This window comes from Leiobunum rupestre, chromosome 3 (assembly GCF_980474605.1).
Source record: "Leiobunum rupestre chromosome 3, qqLeiRupe1.1.hap1, whole genome shotgun sequence".
NCBI classification, from domain to species: Eukaryota; Metazoa; Arthropoda; class Arachnida; order Opiliones; family Sclerosomatidae; genus Leiobunum; species Leiobunum rupestre.
The window spans coordinates 57,293,402-57,312,705 of NC_143386.1; the positions used below are offsets into that span (position 1 = coordinate 57,293,402).

At 36.8% G+C, this 19,304-nt stretch overlaps 1 protein-coding gene across 1 annotated transcript; it reads right to left on the reverse strand.

Annotated features, from left to right (window-relative positions):
- Positions 1–3,364: 3,364 nt before the first annotated feature.
- LOC149953047 (apicoplast pyruvate carrier 1-like) lies at positions 3,365–12,423 on the reverse strand. The gene is made up of 6 exons (XM_090169800.1): positions 12,028–12,423; positions 10,937–11,067; positions 8,682–9,027; positions 8,497–8,619; positions 6,270–6,479; positions 3,365–4,209 (listed from the first exon to the last, which is right to left on the reverse strand). The coding sequence occupies exons 1-6, from the start codon at positions 12,421–12,423 to the stop codon at positions 3,880–3,882; spliced, it is 1,536 nt and encodes a 511-aa protein (XP_090025926.1). The 3' UTR covers positions 3,365–3,879.
- Between the last annotated feature and the right edge of the window lie 6,881 nt (positions 12,424–19,304).

A 19,304-nucleotide genomic window follows, 5' to 3' on the forward strand; every position in this document is an offset into this window, starting at 1 on the left:
TTCCCATCTCTTTATATCGTAGACACGTCAACTTCAAAGAGGTTTGACAAATATTGGATTGTACTATATTTTTCAAAGTCATCGTAACACTGAACAGCTCCACTCATTTGGAAACAGGCCAGATATGTTTAACTATAATGACTTTGTAGTAAGAAATAGTAAAACCGTAACTTTCAATTCATTGCAACTACAGGGAAATCTTAGTATTACGTGTGGAGGATTTTGCGTGTATTTCGATGTCGGGGCGTATAATTGTTTGACTAGATTTAAAAAAATAAAAATGTCAATGATATGATGATTAAAAAATTTGTTTTCAAGATATTCAATAAATATTCAATAACTTTAAAGGTTTATTTTATTTACATATATTCCAAACAACTTTGGAACATGATAAATTTCAATAACACTTTAAATCAGAACCTCTTTATAAACCTATTTTTAAACTAATAACTACATATTGCAAACACAACTAAAGTGTCACATAGTCATTTTCACTCCTCTCTTACAAACACCTTTCGCGGTCTTGCCCCCACCCCTCTTCTCCGAAAGCAAACTGAACATTTTGGGGCGCAGACCTCAAAACTCCCGAACAGGAACCCCATCCATCTCATCTTTCATCTTCCCAATGACTTTTTTATTTTTCGTGAAGAGGATGATTCAGGGGATAGCCCGAGAATTCGAAGAGGTGGGAAGATTTTTGGAAGTCTGCGTAGCCATCTTGAGTTTGAATGTCGTACATCAGGAGGCCAGTAGGTCTTTCTGATGTAATCGTGGTGAAACTTGCACATGGAAAGTTTAGATATTTCCAAAACGGTAAAGCCGGTGTAGATAGGTCTATTCAAGGTAAACGACTTCTTCATTTGAATATCGACGAGTTTGTTATGGAAAATCGTGAATTTTTCAAATGCCGGAGAAGATGCTTTCTTGATGGCTCGCTCGGGTGTTTGTACGAGATGGAAATCAATACGGTTACGAAGGTTGCCCATCGTCTTGTCTATTATTCGAAAGAAAGGAAATTAGTACTTATTATTTGTCGAAATTAAGAAATAACGTACCAAAAGTGCTTTTACTAATAGTAAGTGCTATAGGGAGCGTTTGGCTTGCCACCACCCTCGTACGCATTTTAACCCGACGCAGTGGCGTAGACCCTCTCTTGGGTCTACCTTTGACTGTACTAAATTCCACCCCCTTCTCGATCTCCCCCTATGTATAGTAATTGGTTAAACGTACTTTGTACTTATTTTCTGTACTTTATAATAGGCCTAATTAGTTCCCTAAAACTTACGTCTTCCGACGCTATTGACCGATCGAAATGGGACATGAGAGCCGCCGCCGCCCCCGCCCCCATCCGCAAGGAATCTTACTGATCGGTGGGCACACTCACTTAAGATCGCTCACTAGATAGTAAGTACTCGAAAAAAAAACGAGCTCGGTGGGCACACTTACTTAAGATCACTCGCTCGAAAGTGAGTACTCCCAAAAACGAGCTTGGTGGTAAATTTGCTCGCTTGAGAGTTAATAAAAGAGGAATAAGCCGCTTTAGTTTCAACTTGTGTTAAAATCATAATCTCTACGTGTCGCACTTTGATGGAACTTTCACGCAAATTTAAGGGTTATTACTATATAATGATTTTATGCTGCCTGTTTAAATGGAATACGGGCAACGAAATAATATTATCGCCTTCATGGCGAACTTGTTTTATCTAAGCTAATACCCAAGGAACCACATAAGCCTAAGTCTACTAGTGACGCCAATTACCAGTGGTCGGGTTACAATGCGTAGTAGGGTGGTGGTTAGCCCTTCATGCCACGTGAGCCAACAGCTCCCTACACTCACTATAACCGTTAACCTCTACATGTTTTCATGGAAAGGTTGCTTCCCACGTTAATCCCAGTGATAAGACAATTCCGTCTTTTAATTATCGCTTTCAATTTTTGAATTACGTCGAGCCGGTTCTTAATTCTAGAGCCGCCGGTAATTTTTCTTAAGGCATTCCCTCTATAGTCTTCCTCGTATTTACCGGTGAATGTGCTCATGTCAGCCGTATACCTCTTGTGGCAATATACCAGTCTCTTATTTATAAACTACTTGAGTTCACTATCAAACGAAAAAGGCTAAAATAGTCCTTGTTAATGCCTCGCTAGTAACACAATTATCTCTGCTTTTATCCCTGTGTACTGCTGTTTGTTGACGCTTCAATTTTTAGCACGTTACTGCGTAAATTCACAGAAAGAATATAAATGCTAATTCCGATTAAATGGTTTCAAATTTAAAGATGCCTGTAAACTACAGGATTATTATAATATAACCGACATCAAAGAAATCGATGTTATTGAAATTATTCGAATTACAATTGAGCATTTACGGTTCAATGTTTGAAATCGCATATTTTAGTATTTTTATGTACAATTAATTATTATAAAATGTATATTCAAGTAAATTATGTTATATGGTATTAATTCAAATTTTCTAGCCAAGAATGTATTTATTTATATCAGCGGGCACCATGCTTTTGTTTCCTCCGTATTTAAATCTCATCGAAATACGTCACTTTCAGGAAACCAAATAGATAAGAGGGTTTTTTTTATTATTTAGGAGGGATACGAATATGGTTCGACTATGCGATGGATGGCGGTATCGCTATAGATCGTACGATTCGTACCAACATAATCATTCACCCTAAATATATATTTTTTTATTCTTACACAAAGGTTGTCACTTAAAAAATCTTGTAATAGTAGCTTAATTATTTATGGAGTTTTATCGACTAAGGCAAAGACGGCCATCTTCCAAGATGGCAGCAAAAGCACAACGAGTACTAAAACGCTGGGATGATTATCATGATTATGTATATCCATATATTTCTTTATTCCAAAGGTTTTTTTGAAATGTTTAATTTCCATTAAATTTGCTTATTTTAATTAGTGCTAAACGAACTTGATTTCATTAAAATACGCACAATTTATTAGAAATCTTCGTTCCTATTGGTACAATTTCTATCAACAATAACTTGATTGAAAGACAAATCTTCACTGTATGGACAAAAAAATATTATTTATTGGGTAACTGTGGTTTCAATAATAACCGGAAATGTCCGTCCGGAAACAAGTGGTGTAGGTTTGAAATGGGTGTGTCTCAAAACCCGTTACACATAACAAATAAATATTATGCACTGAAAGAGCTTACAAATGACATGACGTATAAAACACCCCGATCTTACTAAAGCCGCGTTCACACTAGACACTTTGGAACCGTTTTAAAACAGTTTCGAAAGTACAAATTGTAAAATTTTGGTGTCGAATGTATTTATCGTATGGCTATTAATACAGTTCACACTGAAAATGCTCAATTTTAGCTTTCGAAATCGTTTAAAAACGGTTCCAAAGTGTCTAGTGTGAACACGGCTTAAGTGAACCGGAAATATTGCGCATTTAAAGACAGTATCGGGTGACCGCCAACTTGAAACGACCACCATTTTGAAAAGCTAGGGAATTTGAGAGCGCATAATCCAACCCCGAAAGTTTTATCTGGTACCTCCTGATGAGTCTGACCTATGCACCTGGCTCATAAACTACTCGTTATTGCTTAAATTAGTGAGAAAAGATAAGTTACACCAGAACCTTGAAAAACTGTTCAAGATTAATTCACACAAAAACTGTACAAAATACAAAACTGTCGTAGACCACTGTCCAATTAGAGTTTTTATCTCGTCTCTAGAGACTCTTCTAGTCACAACAACCGTATAACGACATCAACCAGGATAAACGTAAACTAAATGCAAATGGCGACTTCGAAATTCACTAAAATAAAAAAACACGATTTAACTAAATGAATTTTGAAGTCGAAACCAACATGAAACCTTGAAGTTTGGAATTTTTTCAGTTCATTGGAGTTTCTTGGTGTGGTTTCAGATTCTCAAAATGTTTTTCTTGGTGTTGTTTCAAAGGCTCAAAATGTTTTTCTTTATGTTGTTTCAAAGGCTCAAAATGTTTTTCTTGGTGTTGTTTCAAAGGCTCAAAATGTTTTTCTTGGTGTTGTTTCAAAGGTTCAAAATGTCTTTTCAAGACCACACTGGGATCAGAAGGGAAAAACAGCGTGACGCAAAACGCGGTGGCGCTCAGGGCCGCCACGAAACAAAACGAGCCGAACCAGCCCAGGTGATCTTGCATTAAACCCACCAGTTGAGCTCCAATCAGGGACGACACGGCCTATTTGGAAAATAATTCTACTCTCAATTCGATTATACATACATGTCTTATCAAAGATCATAATAAACGTAAGTATGACACTGGACTGGTCTATCGGAACTTTCGGAAGAGGGTACTCGTCACACCCGGCTTGCTTCTTTGGAACTGGAATTTTAAATAGATTAGAACGCGTTTTCAACCTAGGCTTAGTGGCCTTCTACGATTATCTAGTAAACGTTCCAGTATAACCTATTTATGACGTATTTCTTGGATTTTTTTAAAGATCGGAAAGACCAAAATAATTTATGCAAGCGCCTATACCACCAGATTAGTAATGACAACTACGTCACCGTTAAAACAAAAACACGTATCTTTTCGGTGGCCTTTTTGAGAAAAATGGATTTTTTAATTTTGCAGGGACTTGTGAAATCGCGTGTTAGGTTTTTACATGTGAGTTAATTTTATAGTTAAATAATTTCGTTTCGTTAAAAATATTTTGCTAAAGGGGAATTTTTAGAGATACGTGGTTTTGCGTCATGAAGTGAGATAGGAGCTGAAAATAAGCAAGATACATGCTTTTGCGCGAAATAAGTTGTGAATATCAAAGATACGTTGAAATGTTTTCTCGATTTATAAATCCAATTGCAAACTATTAATGTTTTTAATGTAAATTTGGGTGTAGAATCTAAATATGTCAATTTTGACAAACCACGTATCTCAAGTTACGTGGTTTTTTTAACGGCGACGACTAGTTTAAACGCGGTTAAGTCTCAAATTCGGAAATAACTACCTCCATAAACTAAGGGGATACTTATATTGGTCACTTTTACGTTCCGCCTCAATATCATTAGTTTGGAAAAGTAAACGTTCTTTTTACTGACGGAAGATTTTAAATTTTTACTAAACCTTGGCTGATAATTCAAATAGGTTGTCGTTAGCGATTTCTTGGGTACCGTTAGCTAAGACTTTCAACGGTTTAGTAACAGCTTGAGAATAGGTCTCAGTCCTTAGCCACGTAATGACTTATATGGTCATTCGTGAAACCGAATATCGTTATAGCAAATGGCGGCTCTAGTGTAGTACTTCGATGACACAATAGATAAATAAAATTAAGATAAAAGGATTACTTTAATTACACAGTAAAAACTATTAGTAAAATAGTTTTTACTGTTTAATTAAAGTAGTCCTTTTATCTTTATTTTATTAATCTATACACATGTGTCTGTTTCTTAATTATATGGCACCTACGAGAAACAAACATAGCGCCCCACACAATTAGAACGCAACCCGTCGAAAGTCGTGCATTTTCTTGTGTACATTTTTCATTGGTTCGACGCTTTAGCGCCTGCTGACGTCGGAAGGGGAAAATTCGGAAATTGTCTTCCCCCTTTCCCTGAAGACGCTCAGCGTAAAGGTTCGTCCAATGAAATTTGTACACAACAAGCGTGTTTAAAGGCTAGCTGCGTTCTCCTTCTGTTTGTTGCTCCTAGATGGCACAATAGATGTCGGAACGTGAGTCCGACTTAGTGTAATAGGGGAAAGCATCAAAAAGGTTTTCTTTGGAACCACCCTTCAGGCCCATAGCCAAGGGGGGCATTCGGGGGCGATGCCCACTCAAAAATAAATTATGCCCCCCCAAATGAAATTTTTATTTTCCCCCACATGCCCCCTCAATTTAATCCATTTCCCCTCAAAGAATATTCTCTGCTCCTTCATCTTTATTAGTTTTTCAAACTTCTATTCGTTGAAATTTTCCTTTTGGACCACTTGTTAATGTTTAGATCGTTATATATAGGTAACTATTTCTTAATAAAATACAAGTTATAGAATGGTCTGCTTCAGAAAGCAAGATTTTTTGTTGAACACCAAAAACATTTCACGGCGCCACTTAAATTAATTTTCGAAATTAGGTAACGTAAAAAATGTGCCATCTCCCAAAAAGCTACTGCCCCCTTAACGAAATTTTTCTGGCTACGGGCCTGCCTCCCCTTGCTTTAGAAAAAATAGCGTTCAGATAGTAGGAATGTCACACTTACGCGTCTTATGTTACTTATGGTGTTATTACAAAGTAGGCGTCTTACCGGGCCCGTGAAAAGGATTCCGTAGTTAGCTCCAACATTTTTCGGCCCGAAAGCTTGGGCCGTAGCTGTAGGCAGTAAAGAAAACAATCCAGAGAAGGAAAAGTAGATGGCCAAAACCCAAATAGTGAAAGTGGTCCGTCCTCCGTAAGGTGTCACCACGAACGTTAGCATGAGGACTGTTAGCGAGGCGCACAGCACCAGCATACATTTCTGAGGAATACAAAGTAATGTTGAATTTTAAAAGGGAACGGTCAAGCTTTAACCAGTTAGATAGCCCTATAGCCCATTAAAAACTAAAATTGATGGCGAAAACCGCATCAAAAAATATTGAGTGGTTAATTTTTAATAAAATAAAGAAATTTCGGGAAATCGAAAAGCGTGCGTCCGCCGCGACACCTGGTGATAAGTCGGTAAGACAGAAAAAAAACGTAAAAGCGCGCGCTGCTGAAGACGCGAAAAATATGTTTCGCACGCGCGGCGCGTTCCTGTTTTAAGAGACTTAAGCCTAAATGACGAGATTTTAAAAGTTAGGATAGTTCACATATCACTCATACGGGGTTAGGGGCGCTGTCGGCAGCCCCTAAGATGGCGGCGAAAATTCAAACCCAAACACCTGGCGTTATTTTTCGTTTCAACTTTTTGGGCCAAAAGCTATTTTTTAAAGACAAAAAAGGTACGTGTTAGTATATTGAACGTCTTGTTAATATTTTGATACGGAAATAAGGCCATATTTGGAAAAGCTTGGCCGTTCCCCTTTAAATTCTATTTTGTCAGAAATTTTTAATATATTACATAAATTGAAAGTATATGAAACTAGATTTTTTTCCACGATTTTTAATTTATTTATTTTTACGAGAATGGCGGAAGATAAACGGATGGGGTGTTTATTTTGTTAAATAGATTATAATTTAAAATATATTCTATACTCGAAATCAATGTTACCTAAGACAACTAAAGCAGTTATTCTTTAACATTAATAAACATACGAGTAACTTCATTAACTGCTCAATTAATTGAAGTGTTGGTTGCCCGAAATTTGAGCTATGGCTAATTAATGATTCATTAGTTAGAGCAAACATTTTATAGCAAGTACAGAAAATTTCATAAAAATCGGTTAAGTGGTCTTTGAATTATTATAAAAAGAAGTCAAAATGGTGTAAATCGAGTTTTTCGGCGAATATCCAGACTTCTAAAATTACTTTCGGCACCCGTGACGTCAGAAAATGCGAAGCGTATCATTGGCTAATTATCTGTAATACATTTCTTTACATCTGGGATGAAAAGCAGGTTGATTTAACACCCAGGAAAAAGTCCTACGCAGTAGTAATTGAAATAGGCATACACAAGCCTACGTAGTAGAAAAAAGATATGAAACCGAATTCTCCTTGTAAATTCTTCTTAAAACGTCGGGTCGTGCGCGCGTAATTTTTTTTTATTTCTATAATAAGCCTATTATTATGATTATAAACCTCTGGTTCGAAAACTTCTACAAGTAAACAGAATCCCTCCACTTCAGTTCCTTCTATTTTAGGAATAAAACTACAGCTTTGATTTGCCCCAAATTGCTCGTGCTACGGAGGAGAGAAATTCGCCGAAAATTTCAGTATTTTGGAGAGCGAAAAAGGTCAGATTCGGACTCAAAGTTAATACACTTAGTCTTGGAAATTTGTTTCGACAATGAAATTTTTGGAAATAGAACGTCCTGGGCTTCAAAAGAAGCCCGCATTCATTCGTTTTTATTACTATCGATTTTTCGTGCAACCAACACTTTAAAGGCGCAATTTTCAAATAAGAACACCCACAGTAAAAATTATCTAGCAACTTACGAACTTTGCACTCAAGTTCGCGCAGAAAAACCATTGTGTTAATTTACGAAGCAGACTAGCCATATTATGTCCAATCGTTAGTCCTTAATTGTAAAATATCCTAAAACAGGGTTAACATGGTTCTTTTTTGAGGTATTTAGATTCAATTTTAAGTGTGAAAATACTTTTATGAAAATACTAATTTTTGTTCCAGCCCTTTCAAGCTCTCACTTCGTATTAGTGGCAGACAGTAAATAACATATAACACAGATCACTTTAAATAGCAAACTATATTTCCAGCGGATGCCAAAAAATCCCCGCCTTTGGTACTGGTCGATGGTAACAATGACTTCGATAAAGTTCCAAGGTGGAGCTCTGAACAGAGGTTATTATAGTTTTCTTGTCTAGTCAAAAAGACCTACCTTGTAGGAAAATCGATCCAGCAATTGTCCCCAAACAACTCTACCCAAAGAGTTGAAAAGAGACGCCCCAGATCCAACAATGGACAAAAACTGATCGTCATGGATGAATGTCTGACCGAACGCCTGTATTATATTGTTTTACAGATTAGGTGAAAACGCCTCCACAAACCTATTGACTAACATACTTTGTACATGGTATTGATAAACAATATAATTTGAGCGTTTAGGGCGAAGGTCAACCACAGAATGTAAAATTCTTTCTTGCGCAACATGGCTCGCGAGCCAATACCGTCTGCTGGATTCTTCCACTTGACAGTGTCTTCGGGGATGAAAGCCGTTTTTGGAAGAGCTTCGTGGTCTCCGTTGGCATTTTCATCGCCTTTTCCGTTCTCCGTTACAGGCTCTCGAAACTTTTGAACCGGAGCCGGACACAGCAGAACTATACCCACTAACTCCAACAGTCCATACACGCCTCCTAGTAACAAAAATACGGACGGGACTCTATCGAGAACGTCTTCATCGTCAAAATACCTAAGAATCAATCAAACCAGAAGCAAGAATGTATTTATTTATAGCTAATTGTTACAAATTCCACTCATGCTTTAACAGTAAGTTCCTTCCCACTAAAACAATCAAATCAGTCCGTAACCTCATTGGCTCCCTTAGCGCACGCCGATGACGTTCTTCTTGTTTTCGTTTTTTATCTAAGCTAATACCCAAGTAAACACACTGGCCTAAGTCAACTAATGACTTGTGATGCCAATTACCGCTGGTCGGATTAAATTACGTAGAAGGGTGATGGCAAGCCCTTCATGCTACGCGAGCCAACAGCTCCCTACACTTACTAGGTGGTTTCAATACGCTATGACGTCATTTTACTCCGATTCCGTGGTGGCGATTAGTTTGAGTCCGAGTAAAAACATTGGCTGCCTGTGGCCTTTTCAGCAGATAAATTCTGGCTAGCAAACGAAAAAATCCGATTTACTCCTTTACACCTCCTTTTCAGAAGGAGTAAAAAGAGTAGCCATAATACTCCGGAATAAGTGAATAGTTTATGGGGCGGAGTAATTCTCATCCCCGGAACAGTCAAATAAAATGTTTTAGGGTAAAAAGAGTACACTTTTAGTCCAAGAACAGGCGAAAAGAAATGAATACATAATAAGTGGACTATAATTAACTGACAGGACCGCTTCTCTTACGCCTAGATGCTATATAAATGTTGCGCAACAAGACTGTCATTTATCTAGGAAATGAAATCACCTATTATTACCGTTAACCTCAGCAAGTTTTTATGGACACCAAAGAGGTCGGAGGAAAACCCCTTTAACCAGCAAGGAGATAACTTACAAACTCAACACGGAAGGAGTGGTTCCGAGTTTTCAACCAGTACCACAAGCTGGGATCGGTTCCACTTGCTGCGAGACGAGAGTGCTAACCACTTCGCCACCCCACCTCCCCCTCTCGTTCTAGGGCCAATTTAGAATTAATTAATTAATTTCCACCATGAATATCGAATTATATTATTACCCTTTTTATAATCTGGGGCTAGAAGGGGCGATAACTTTCTGCGTTTTACGTAATCACATAAGCCAATAAATAGTTTTGAAAACGTTGGCCAAATAAAAGAATTTTTAAGGTGAACAACTTCATAATAACGAAGCTCCTCCCATCCCAGCGACTGAGGGCAAACTTCCTAATGCAGGTCCGTATTCATAGAAAAATGAATAAATTCAGGAGTGGACTGTAATTAAATCACGGGACCGATAAAGGGAGTTTAAACTTTTACGTTTCGGTCACCATGTTTAACCATGGACGAATTAACCACTGGACTTTATGAAAGTTAAATATGCATGACGGATACCACGTGTGTATTATGAGGAGCCACGTCTCGAAAGCTCGCTACGTGTTTAAATTTTTTTATTAATAAACTTCATCTTTTAACCGTGCTTCGGTTTGGCGGAAAATATCACGTAGATTGAAAACAGCCCCAAAGCCTACGAAGGTACAAGCTTTCAATTTTCGGTCCCAGATGAGGGGTGCCAAAATTATCAATTTAAAAGATTTCGCCGGTTGATATCGCCATTATCAAAGATGAAATCGCGTTACTTATAATTTTTTTTTATTATAAGATTTTAAAGTATTTTCCAGATAAACGTTTTGAAGGTCAAGATGCCCATTTCAAAAGTCGATATAACTATTTTAAAGGTCGGTATGGCCATTTTGAAGGTCGAGATCGCGTTACTTATAAATTCATTTTATTTTAAGATTTTAATATATTTTATAGATAAACGTTTTGAAGGTCAAGATGGCCATTTTGAAGGTCGAGAACGCATTTAGTAGATATCGGTCATATGAGCACCCCAGTCTTAAATGGATACTTTTCTCGAAAGATTCATGTTATATACTTCTGAAAAAACGATTAATGAAAAAGAAAACTTACCCATCATCCACGGTTGGAGATGTATTGTTGGGGTTGAGATAAACTGTTTGAACTTGATTGAAAACGAAAGCACCCATCCCGTATCCACCTGTGATAATACCATTGACCAATCCTTTTCGATCAGGAAACCACTACGCGTTAGATTCATTAAATTGCATGTAGTTTTATAAAATTAATATTTAATCGGGTTAAATTCATGCTAATATTTAAAAAGTATTGTTTAATTCAGGCAATTTCCAACCCCATCGTAACTTTACTTTTCAATTTCAAGGGGGGATGCAAGTCGTAAGTTAGTTTTAGGTATCAAAAGGGGGCGAAAGTTAAAATTAAAACCGACTAAAATCCTGGATACGCCCTTGAATTCAGAGGCGTCAAAAATACGTGAAATTTGAAGGGGCTACCGCGTGTCCTCCGGTTTTTTAATTTGGTCTTTTAATTGGTAAAGTTGGTAAATATATTTTTCAAAATGTTTAAAAATAAAGGTATTTCTAAATTATTCTTAATTTGGCCCAAAAATATTATTTTCACTATTATGATAAATACACCTCCAACCCGATGACACCGGATACTAGGAATTAGAAGTATATTATTCTTATAGAAAAATAAAAATTCCAACCCGGCCGATCCCAATAACATTCCGAAACCTAACTCGCTGTCATCAGTACTCTTCTATTTCAGGGAGTACCTATTCAGCTAATAAATTGATAATACATTAAAGACTAATTTCAATTAGGATGAAAAGATTACAGATTATTTCGGGTATCATTTGCTTTTCTGAATTATATAACCCAATAATTTCTAATCAGGTATTATTTTTCATCAATTCCCCATTCGACTAAATAATGGAAAATGGAATATTGTCTAATCTAATTTCTCGAAAAGTGGAAATAAAATAAACCTATAAGAAAATACCTCATTTTTTTAGATAAAGGTGGTAGCTTTTCGGAAACTCTATTGATTCTTTAAGTCATTTATCCTCGAGTCCATTTAAAATAATTTCAAACAAAATAGAAGCTAGAATACGCTATCACTCTGAGATTTTTTCTCGGCAAATTACTTTTGATATTAGGAGATAAAAGCTGTAATGATACCTGCATTCCATTGACCATTGGAGCCACGTACGCCACTCCGAGACCAACGCCAGACGTGAGTCCGTAGAACAGGGCGGTCAAGGCGAAGCTGTGTTGGATGGCGAAATACGTGAGCAGAGTCGCTCCGCTGAAGACCAAACATCCGACCAGGGAAGTACTTCTGGCGCCAATCTTCTTCTGCAGAATTCCGCCCAAGAGCATCAGGGAACCCTGACCGACGTAGGACAAGGCGTTTATCCAAATGGACTGACCGTAGTCCACCGTATTGTCCACGCGGCGAACCAAGTAGGACGTCATGTAGGTACTCATGTTCCCGAAGGTGAAGAAAGTTCCGAGAGTCAAGTGGATCAAGAATCCACCCACAACCGCCAAAATACCCGGGATTTTGTACGACATGACGCGAAAATAATAACTACGTTTTTTAAATTGGTTTTCCGCTACTAATTTTCTCTATTTGCTTACGTCGTTAGCTAAATGACATTTAATAAAGCGGTTACCGTGTCAAATTAACTTTTTGAACCGTACGACAAAGAAAACCAGAAAATATGTTCAAATATTACAATGGCTTATACACTAGGGATATTGAAACTAACGTAGCGAGATATCCAATTTTTTAAAGCGGCGAAACCAGCTAGAACTCGTTGCTGACGGCGAAGAAGAGAGACGGAGAGTTTCACGGTCAATCTGTATGCAAATAAAAATGAATCTTTTCAATTCCAATATTGGTTTTAGGGCGACTTTCTATAAGCTCGCCGATATTGCGCAGCGACAATCCGACAACGATTTAATGGTAGACTCGCGTGACGAAATATTTGAACGTTCTTAAGAGGATGATCGTTACGCTAGTAATTTAACGTCTATTTATTAAGAAATACCGCGAATTTCAATCCGTTACTCGAATTAATGAGTCGCTATAGGGCGAATCTATTTTTATCCGGGCAAAGAAAAAATTCGTGATCGAGCTTTCATTTAAGTTAAATTTTTTTCCAATTCCACTCCACGATTCGTGATATTTACGACGTAATCAATGATTCATTCGTATAATGCCGCGATTTAGCTAAGAAAATATAATATATAATTATAACATAATTAAATTAAATTAATTAAATTAAAATATCTTTCTGTTGAGTACATATATCCCTATACCGTTAATCTTATTGTAATTCGCTTAAAACCTGCACTATGTCGTTGATTTTTCCCAATAAAAAATATTGTACGGCCGAATACATCATACAGTGACTTTGTGAAGTTATTATACCGGGGAAGTGTGGCTTATAACTTGATATTCTATATCGTCAGGCGGAGTACTACACGCGGACAATTTTCTGCCGTGATGCTAGTGTATGCTTCCGCAGTGCCTTCAAAGGTAAACCTTTCATTTTCGACGTGAAATACGCTTTAACCTTCACAGAGGGTCGCTTGAAATAGTTCCAAGGCTTGGTCGGTTGGAAAGTATTTTGAACTGTCACGGTAGAATCAATAACTCGTCTAACATGCAGAACGCGTAGCACTATTAACAACCATCTTTACCGATGGATAATTTTTCGAAAGTCACTATATGATGGATTTTGGAAACAAAGGTTTTCCTATGGAAACGTTTTTCCAAAATCAACGCCCGCCCCAATGACGTCACCAGGGATTTCTGATTTGAGCAATCATCTTCATTCAAGGTGTAATTCTTGAACACGTATCGAAGATTGTGTTGTATTTTTCTGTTGTTGCCTTTTCGTCCGAGCTAGAACGCGATTAGCTGTTATTCACATCCGGATCTCCGTTGATTGACTTTTAGGGTTAAAAGTCTATTGGAGCCAGTGGCGTAGATAAGGGGGGGTTTCCGGGTCCAGACCCCCCTTGGGCCTACCTTTGACTGTACTAAATTTCCACCCCCTTCTCGACCACCTCTTAACATTCACATACTTCGAACCCCCCCCTTGACGAATTTCTTGCTACGCCACTGATTGGAGCCCTTATTTCTACTACTTTATGTAAAATTACGTTCCTCTGGCTTAGTGTAAGCTGTTTTGTTCAAGGAAGGTTCTGCTAAACAACTCTCAGAGTAAACTTGTAATTGATGCTCCTACAATTACTACACACAATATTTTTAATATAATTTTGGATATAAAATTGGCAATGTCTCGAAGAGCCCATTTTTTAATGAAAATTAATTAATGGTAAAATTCAAATAATATTAACATATTTGGATCAAGGAAAAGACTAGGACCGAATAAAAAGTATATTGTCCAATTTGACTCCTTATACATCTATATGTAGTTTTAGTTAAGCCAGAGTTTAAGTTGGGTTGGGTTAGGTAAGGTTAGGTTAAGACAGATTCGGTTGGATAGGTTAGGTTGCGTTAGGTAGGTTAGGTTAGGTTAGGTTGGTTTAGGTTGGGGTGATTTGGTTTAGGTCGGGGTAGGTTAGGTTAGGTTAGGTTCCGGGTTGGTTTGGGTTTTGTTTGTGTTGCGATATCACTTGACATTCTTGAAATTGTAGGGTTATATTTACATTGTGGAATTTCATATATTAATTGTATTAGAATTTGTAAAACATTATATTAAAAATAAATAAGCAAATCTTATTTATCTCGTATACTTTGCTTTCAGGGGACGAAATATAAAAATATTATTTAGCAATTATTATTTATACACACAATCCTAGGGATTATTGTGTATTCTTTTCACGTACAGTGTAGCCGATGCTGATGCCGCCGATGCCGCCGTGTCGCGCATATCTCTTCAACAGTTAGGTCTGGAAAAGTCAATGATAGCCTTTCATAAATTTTTGAAATAGGAGCCCTAGAAGTTGGGCAAATGCCCAATTTACTATTTTCGGTGGTTTCGCTTTGAGTGGGAGATATTTTATTTAAAATTAAGTGCGATAACGTTAAAAATATATATTTGGTTTGGTTAGGATTCAGCGGATCTACACCTTCGGTTATATCAGTAAATATTAAATTTAAGTATTGTTTCCCGGGTAATTTACGGACCCCAATTTTCGCGGTTTTATATTTTCGCCTAAAAGTCTACATACCATTCCTTAATTTAAGTCCGATTTTCATGAAAGTTATATTTTTGAATAGCTGTTGTTGCCATATAACCTAGATTTGCAATTACGTTGCTTAATTTTAATTCTAAGTAAGGTTTTGTGGACAGCGTATACGGATTATCGCAACTTCCGACATTGTAAATCGGCGTGCTTATAGAGGTCTACCCGCGAGTTTTCCTCTCGCATTTTTCAAGGCCGTTCGCGCCGCGCTTTCAACGTATGACCAGAAGTAAAATTAAGTGTGACACTGAACATTTGCGCAGAAGTAACAAATAAGTGTGACACTCAACGTGTGACCAGAATTAACCAATAAGAGTGACCACAGAAGTAACAATTAAGTGTAAGTGCAAATAAGTATGGCCGTGGATATATATTGGTTATGTCACCGGCGTTGCAGGTTGCTGTGAATAGCTCAAACAAACTTAACACATCAGGAGGATTGTGTGTATTCTAACCGTCGTACGTCTTGTTTTGTAAAATATGAGCAATTCGAACACTGCTTATTCAAGTGTGTCTATTTCTCTAGTTGAGATAACAAAATGTATTATTCAGTTAACTCACTCTGTTTATTTAGTATGTAAATATAATTACGATATTGCTCCCTTTAATATGAGCTCTTCGAACACTGTGCTTATTCAAGTGTGTCTATTTCTCTAGTTGAGATAACAAAATGTATTATTCAGTAATCACACGCTGTTTATTTAGTATGTACATATAATTACGATATTGCTTCCTAGAATGACCTTCAACAGTATCAAGGTTTTCTCGATTGCGCTGAATAACGCGGTTTACGCAATCATAACTTGAATGTTACTGAACAATGAAGGTGGTTTCGAACAGTCGGGGTGCTTCGTAGAACACCTCTGGTTTTCGAACGACATTCGCAATTGCTCCGCTAAGGGCTCCCTGAAGTAGGGTTATACATTCCTCTATCTATAGATGCTTGATGATGGCTAGATAATGCCTAGCTGCGATATTCGAAGTCCCTCAGTGTCGTAGGTACGAGGGAAGGGTGGAGTGGTGCATTGCATTCCCTAAATTTTTTAAATGCACTAAAGAGTTCGCGTTAAAAATAAAGGTTTATAAAACGACCAAAATTGGACCTTTAATTTATTTCAAACCATTTGGTTACTAAAAAGGGTCTAATCAATTATTTAGACGCTTTTTACTCTTTCATGTTGAATACAATACCTTTTGGGGTATTGAAAGGGAACGAGCCCTAAGAATAAACCTTTTCCAGTCCTGGTGGTAAAGGTATAAAAACGTTATGTTCTAACATTTAGTACTTTTGAATACCCATTTAATTCCCTTATACGGAGAAAAAAATTATATGGACCAATTTCGAGACTAGTATTTGAGTACTACGTTATTTCTTTTTTTAATATTTTCTTTAAAATAACTTAATGCGAAGAAATTCCAATCACCACGAATATTTAACTAAGGTTAAGTCTTTAAAAATTTGATAACAGATTTTAAATATAGGCGATATTGATTAAGGCGTCAAACTATGATAACCTAAATATCAGCACTAAAGAATGTTTGCTATGTGTATATCAAAAACTGAAAGTATTAAATGATACTTTACATGATAAACTCCTTCGTTCAACGACTTCAGGGACGCTCATTCGGCTATTTCGCCCGAGCGAAAACCAGCCTAATCTGGCTATGTTAATGGTTAATATATTGAATAATAAAAAAATAAGGGCCTATAAAGGACTGAAAATAAAGTTAAAAAGGATTAAATTCTTACTGTTTATGAAGTAAAACGGATAAAAGAGTGTAAAATAAATACTTAAACACTCCTCGAAAGGACTGAATTTGGGGAGCAGAAGGTTTAAATATGTTTTATGATAAAACCCTGAATGGTCTTAAATATTGGAAAAGGTTTTAACCACTTTAGAGGTCTAAATTAAAACCTTTATTTTTAACAGTGCAATGGGGTTACATTTTTATAATTCCAAAAATGGCCAAACGATGATGTTAAAATACATGATGGACCTTACTTACTTATTATTATTATTAATCCATTATATTTAATTTATTATTAGTTGTTAACTGTAAATAATGTTTTGGGCCCCACCGTTGCAGCCATTGCCTCTCACTATATCCGCCACAGTGATTGTATTTCTACGACTGTAATTTATACACTTAACATTGCTACTAACAAGGAGACATCCCGAAGTGTAACCCACCGATTTTGTTCAAACTCGGGGTTTTGGTAGACGTTCATGTAACTTGAAAAATCCTAAAGGGAATTTATTCAATGGGCAACCGTTTTGCCATGGCAACGAAAAATGTTTTTGACAATACAAAATATTAAATTTTCCCATTGAAAATAACATGGGATTTTGACCTCAAATTGATCAAACGTTGATCAATTTTGATGTTTTTATTGTCAATTTTTATTTATTTTTTCTAGGAATCGGTCAGAATCCCATGTTATTTTCAATGGGAAAATTTCCATTTGATGTTGTCAAAAACATTTTTCGTTGCCATGGCAAAACGGTTGCCCATTGAATAAATTCCCTTTAGGATTTTTCATTATACATGAAGGTCTACCAATCCCCCGAGTTTGAACAAAATCGGTGGGTTACACTTCGGGATGTCTCCTTGTAAGAGTAATGCACGCGGTTAAGGTGTAGTCGTGACGCGTACAGTCTAGCACCCATTTGGGTTGGCTTATATGCATTCAGAAAAGGCCTATACAGGGTGTCCACTAAAATACGATCCAGTGCTAATGATCGAAAAGATATTTTTCCTAGGAATTTGATATTTTCAGATCGCATAGCAATAGATGATATGAAAACTCAATGACCTTGAACAAATGTCCTCAAGGTCATACAATTCCAATACGTAAGGTGTGCGCATTTTATGCCCAAGTGACCGATCTGAACCGATGTGAATTGCCTAATAGGAAGCCAACAAAATTAATACGAAAAACCAGAAGGTTATAAATACAAATGTCAGAGATCATACTTAGGTGTTATTAGTTCATAAAGTACTTGTGCTACGGCATCGACATTTGATTAATTAACACAGGGACACCCCGTTCCCATGTTATTCCTATGGGGAGCTGCAAAAGACCCTTGTTAAATGCACTTCCTCTTTTTATCATCCCCGACACAATTTTACTCGGATCAAAACGTCACAAAAAGGAAACGGCTACCACCATCTAGTAGTTTTCAATATCACTTCTGAATTTTTATGTTCTATGATAGTTTTTTAGCATTAGATTATATTTATATTGGGAAAAATTAAAAAACTCCGTGTATGTAAATCGTGTAAATCATATGAGTGGAGTTTTTTATACCATTCCCTAAACCCTAAATCATCATCATCATTATCATCTACAAAATAAAATTATTATTACAATAGATAAATTCTGAAATTGATAGAGATAAAAAGGGTGTTTATTAAGCCTTGGTAAAGACTTACATTGTACCAGAAACAAAATCGACATCCAATTTTTTTTTATTTTTTTAAGTGGAGAAATGAACATCGGTTTCATAAGTTGATGAAGAAAATTTCATTTTCTATTTACTTCATATTAAGAAGGACAATTCTAGCTAATTTAAATCCGGAAAACGAAACTTTACGCGCCCCAACATGGTAGCCACATGGACTAGCTTTATGTTCATTCCGCCTTTCCTCATCCCCGTTTGATCCTAGTTTTCCGTTATTTCTTAAAGGAAAAGTCCAGGTTGGGTAACACTTGGGTCTATTTGAAAGATCATGTTTAAATATACTCAAAAATATCAGTCGTAAAATTGTGTCTTTTTTTAATGACGAGAAATTAATTTTTAAACGAGCGAAATTTACCGCCAAGCGAGCTGCCATTTTCTTTCGCCTTCCCTCCGCAGACCGCACGCGGAGCAAGCGCGCACAGGGAATAGAGCGCTGTTAAAGCCTGTTATAGCGCGAGCAGCGCGTGATTAAAGTCCTAAAACGTCACCTCGAAACAAAAAATGGCAGATCGCTTGGCGGTAAACTTGGCTCGTTTAAAAATTAATTTATCGTCATTAAAAAAAGATACAATTTTACGACTGATATTTTTGAGTATATTTAAACATGATCTTTCAAATAGACCCAAGTTTTACCCAACCTGGACTTTTCCTTTAACTATACCACCAGAGCGCACATTTAACAATCGCCCGAAGCAAATAATCGGGAATGGGGTGTCCCTGTGTTAATTAGTCCATGGAACCAATGAGATACCTAGCTGCTGATTGGTT